Raw genomic sequence first — 4,332 nt, forward strand, 5'->3', positions numbered from 1 at the left:
AATAAACGCACATGATGAAAGGTCCCTACTTTCCTCTGTAACCTGTTCCTCCTCCAAACAGATTAGTCTTGTCCTGGTTGGTGTTTGGGATTCACGTAAGCATGTAATGTGTGGTCAGGACTTTGGCTTGTGAGTTTATATGTGTGTGCACAGAACAAAGTCTTTAGCCCCCCCCTTCATATGCTATTATATATTGCACACAGGCCTTTTCTCCCCTCCCCCGACCTCCTGGGCAGTAAAACACATCTATAACTGCCACAGCTCCCGTACAAAAAACACTGACTCTCTTCCACCAATTGCATTCACATTTTTTTCACTTGCTCTCTGCTGCTCCATCCATCTTTCACTCTTTCATGCTGTCAGTCTGATTTAATGATTTAAGCATCTGCTTTGCTATACACAAGCAGCCATTTAAATCAGAAGTTCATCATAATGAATCAGAGCATAAAGAAGTATTTTCATTTGTAAACAGCCAGGAACCTCAAGGGGGTTTTACATTGTTACGTAGACCTGTTTACAGTAGGTCGATTGGTTGATACACAGGGGCCAGTAAAGTTTTAAACTTTTTTTAATACTGCCAAGTGATTGATTTCATCCACAGGCCCAGGCCCATCCTCACCACCTTTCTCTCATCACAAACCATGTCTCCCCTTCCTTCATCCCCCTCTTTAAGTATTTTGCCTCTGTAAAAGCTGTCACTCTCTTTTCTCCCAGTCTTTGGTTCATTCAAAAACTGCCACCCTCCCTCTCCCCCTGTTCATGCTCCTCTTGGTGGTTATAAGAAGCCCCGCTAACCCTGCACACACAGTATACCAGCCTTTACAATATCACACAAATTCTCCTCCAGCACCAGAGAACACCAGTGGGTTTGTCATCGCTCTCCTGTTTCTGCTCTCACTTCACCTCCCTGCTTCCCTTTCTCCATTCAGTCCATTAGCCTCTCTGTTTTTTCAAACTCTAAACTCTTTTAGGAGAATCCACTCACCCTGTAGCGCTCACACAATTGTGGATGCATGAACGCACACAGCTGACGTCTTCTTGCATTCTTTCTTTTCACTTTCCATTCTTTAATGGAGGCTCTTTCTTTCCTTTTTACCATATTGTCCCTGTGCTGCACACTCACCATCCTTGTGCATGTGCTGGATTGTTGTCCACTCACTGCTTATGGTCTTACAAGCCCACACCCATATACTGATATACAGAAACTATCTAGTTTAAAATGGGGTTCAACATGTTTATGTCCAGCAGAAATATTTACAGCCATTACCAACCACATTTCTCACACACACACACACACACATATCCAGGCAGATTTGCACAACTACTTGAAAACATTAACCATCAAGTGCTCACATACACCCACGTATTTGGTGGCTGCAGATCAAACACATTCTTATATAAGCGGCTTAAAGGCGACTGTTACATACCACCCATAAATCAGACAAAAGTAAGTCTGTTTCAGCAGCGTAAACTGTGGCAGATCAGACCACATAAAGTCTGATGAGCTGATTTCACACTTTGCCAGAACAGAAACAACAGACGATCCTTATAAGTGCCTTGTGACACGGTGGCCACATGCATTCCTTCATGTACATACACACAGTCAAAGTATGAAATTCAGCAAGGCCAGTGTCAGTGAGTGCATGCTTTGATGATTTATCCATGAGTTACACTTTGCAGAGGCTGGTTCACATGGGAACTGTTGGTCTGTGTGTGTGTACGTGTGCGCACCTCTGCATGTCTTTAGTACGCTGCAGACAAATTGTTGTTGATGCTATTGTTATGAGGATATTTTAGTCAGTCCTCACAACTTAGGGCTTTTTGAGGGTTAAAACTAGACATAATGCTGGATTAAGGCTAGTGTTAGGGTAAAGGGAACGTATTATGTTACTGAGTGTTCTCATAAATATAGAAAGACGCGACTGTGTGCGTGTGAGTGTAAAAACCCAACTGCTCCGTTGCTCTCATCTTCCCAGATGAATAGTGACTAGAAACCAGCTGTTTGTGACAGCTGTGTGAGGGAAGAGAGGTCCAGCAAAAACAAAAGGAACAGGGGAACAAATCAAAGAAATAAAGGAATAAAAGACAAGAAGAAGATTGTGTAGCTGAAAGGGATTAGAGTCGCAAAGAAACCGGAGAGCTTTTTGTGTGGCATGCCAGAGTGTATGTGTATGTGTGTTTAGTGCCTGAACCAGCTGCAAGTCAGAAGGTTGTAAACTCACTGGGCTTTTGACTAGGTAGGATGTGTGTGGCGTCTCAAAGTAGTGATTGTGTGTTGGAAGTATTCAGACTCAAGTAAAAGTACAACAATGTAGACATGTTCAAATACAAGTAAAAGCCTGTATCCAAAAGGTACCCCTGTGAAAATATGGCAGGAAAATTGTCAAGATATTCTTGAAGGAATAGTTTGACATTTTGGGAAATGTGCTTATTCATGATCTCATATCCACTGCATCATGTCCATTGGATATGACTGTAGCACCACTAGCGGCTCATTAGCTAAGTGGCTCATATCAGTAGCTTCATGTATTAAATTATTAGATTTTTAATTCTGTAGCAGCTTAGTGAAGCTATACTTAGACACAGCAGTGCTTTGAGCTAAGGCAGTGCTAGCCTGCTTACAGTGACAATGGGTTCATTTTAAGCAGTCATTAATCTTTAGTGTTGTGACTGAGGTTGATGGGAATATCACTAGTTTTAATGGTATTTAGTCATAATGCAAAGTACTGGACACACTGAAATTTTGACCTGATGATGGCACTAGATGAAAAGCCTTTTGGATTAATGCTCTGAACACTGAACCTCTGTGCAGAATTTCATAGTAATCATCCAATATTTGTTGAGATATTTCAGTCTGCACTAAAGTGGTGAACTGACCGACTGACAGAGAGACACTGCCATTTGCAGAGAAAAGTAACCCGCAAAAAGTGCAGAACTTGAGTAAATACACTTTGTTATTTTGGCCACTTTGTATGTTTGTGTCTCACAGAACTGGGGCGAAGCCCAGGGACTTAGTCGGTCCGAAGGCAACCAGCAGAGCTCTGTCTGTGCTGATGTTTCAGCTGTCGTTTAAGAGCAGGCATGCTAAAACTCTTTCCATAAGGATCCTGCTTGAATGAGCACAAGGTGGACATGTGCTCATACACACTTGCACATACGTACACGTGCTCACACAGTCATTCACATTCTGTGGTTATGCACTGAAAGTCACAGTGGATTTATGTGTGCAGCCACTTCCAAAAATCTATTATTTCCATATGGTTCTAATACACTCGCTGACTGCCAAAGGCATCCCTGGAGACATGTGTGTGCGCGTGTGTGTGTGTGTTTCTGTATAAGGGTATGCCATGTTTTTCGCTCACCTCTATGATCTCAGGTTATTTCTCCCTGTCCCTATTAGCTGTTTTTTTTCTGGTGTTTTACTGACAACAGTCCACTCCACCCTTATTTCCTTGAGGCCTGGGAGAGAAACAGGTTTAAAAGCTGGATGATTACATAATAGTTCAATGTGTGGCACTGAATATTTGTGCTTTTTTTTCCTGTTTTCTTTCTCAATGTTTCTGTCCAGGTTTGTGGAGGAGGTGCTCTGGACTCAAGAGCAGAGCAGTGTGCAGCCTTTAACACCCAGGAGTTTATGGGTCGCCTCTACGACTGGGAACCTTTCACTGAGGGTGAGTTAACATAGTTTAGGGTTCAGCTGCACTTTTCTTCATGGGGGAGACTTGTGGGTTTAATTGAGTTTAATATTGCTGAGGTATGAATGTGTGTTAACAGGCCAACCCAACACAATCCCTTCCTCTCATTGGAGCATTTGCATGAGGCGACACGGGTAGTGAGAGTCAAAAGGAAAAGAGAATGACTGGAACTCAATCTGCATTTGCACAATACACTCCTCTTTTTCCTCTCATTTGTCCAACATCTCCCTTTCTCCTTTCCTCTTCTGCCAAGCTTCTCCAAGATTCTTACTGAGTGAGATAAACAGAGAGAGAAAGGGAGGTGAGAGGTGATGAGATGCAAGTGTTTTATCACATGACCACTGGGAGCAAAGGGAGCCAGCATGGCTTTATGCATGCATATCTTTGTTTCAAAGTATATGTCAGTGTGTCCATGTGTGGTTGCATATGTTTGTTGACTCTCTTGTTAAGTGTACAATAGTTCAGCTCAGCAGAGACTGTGCCTGTTTATCCTAGGCTTCCAGTACTGGAGGGAAAGAAAGAGAAAGAAAGAACACACTAAGTAGCTATTTGAGAAATGTGACAGAAAAAGATGGGTGTATACTGAGACTATTACAAACATGGGGGTGAAGGAGTGAGAGAACGGAGGAGGGAAAGA

At 42.6% G+C, this 4,332-nt stretch overlaps 1 protein-coding gene across 4 annotated transcripts in view; it reads left to right on the top strand.

The window, feature by feature from the left end:
- adamtsl4 (ADAMTS-like 4) overlaps positions 1-4,332 on the top strand; it is a 46,253-nt gene that overhangs the window by 25,220 nt on the left and 16,701 nt on the right. For all 4 annotated transcript variants that reach the window (XM_020617571.1, XM_020617570.1, XM_020617569.1 and 1 more), the window contains exon 5: positions 3,569-3,671. In XM_020617571.1, coding sequence (XP_020473227.1) covers positions 3,569-3,671 — 103 coding nt within the window. The remainder of the gene's footprint in view (positions 1-3,568; positions 3,672-4,332) is intronic.

Source organism: Monopterus albus, unplaced genomic scaffold, assembly GCF_001952655.1.
Source record: "Monopterus albus unplaced genomic scaffold, M_albus_1.0 scaffold192.1, whole genome shotgun sequence".
NCBI classification, from domain to species: Eukaryota; Metazoa; Chordata; class Actinopteri; order Synbranchiformes; family Synbranchidae; genus Monopterus; species Monopterus albus.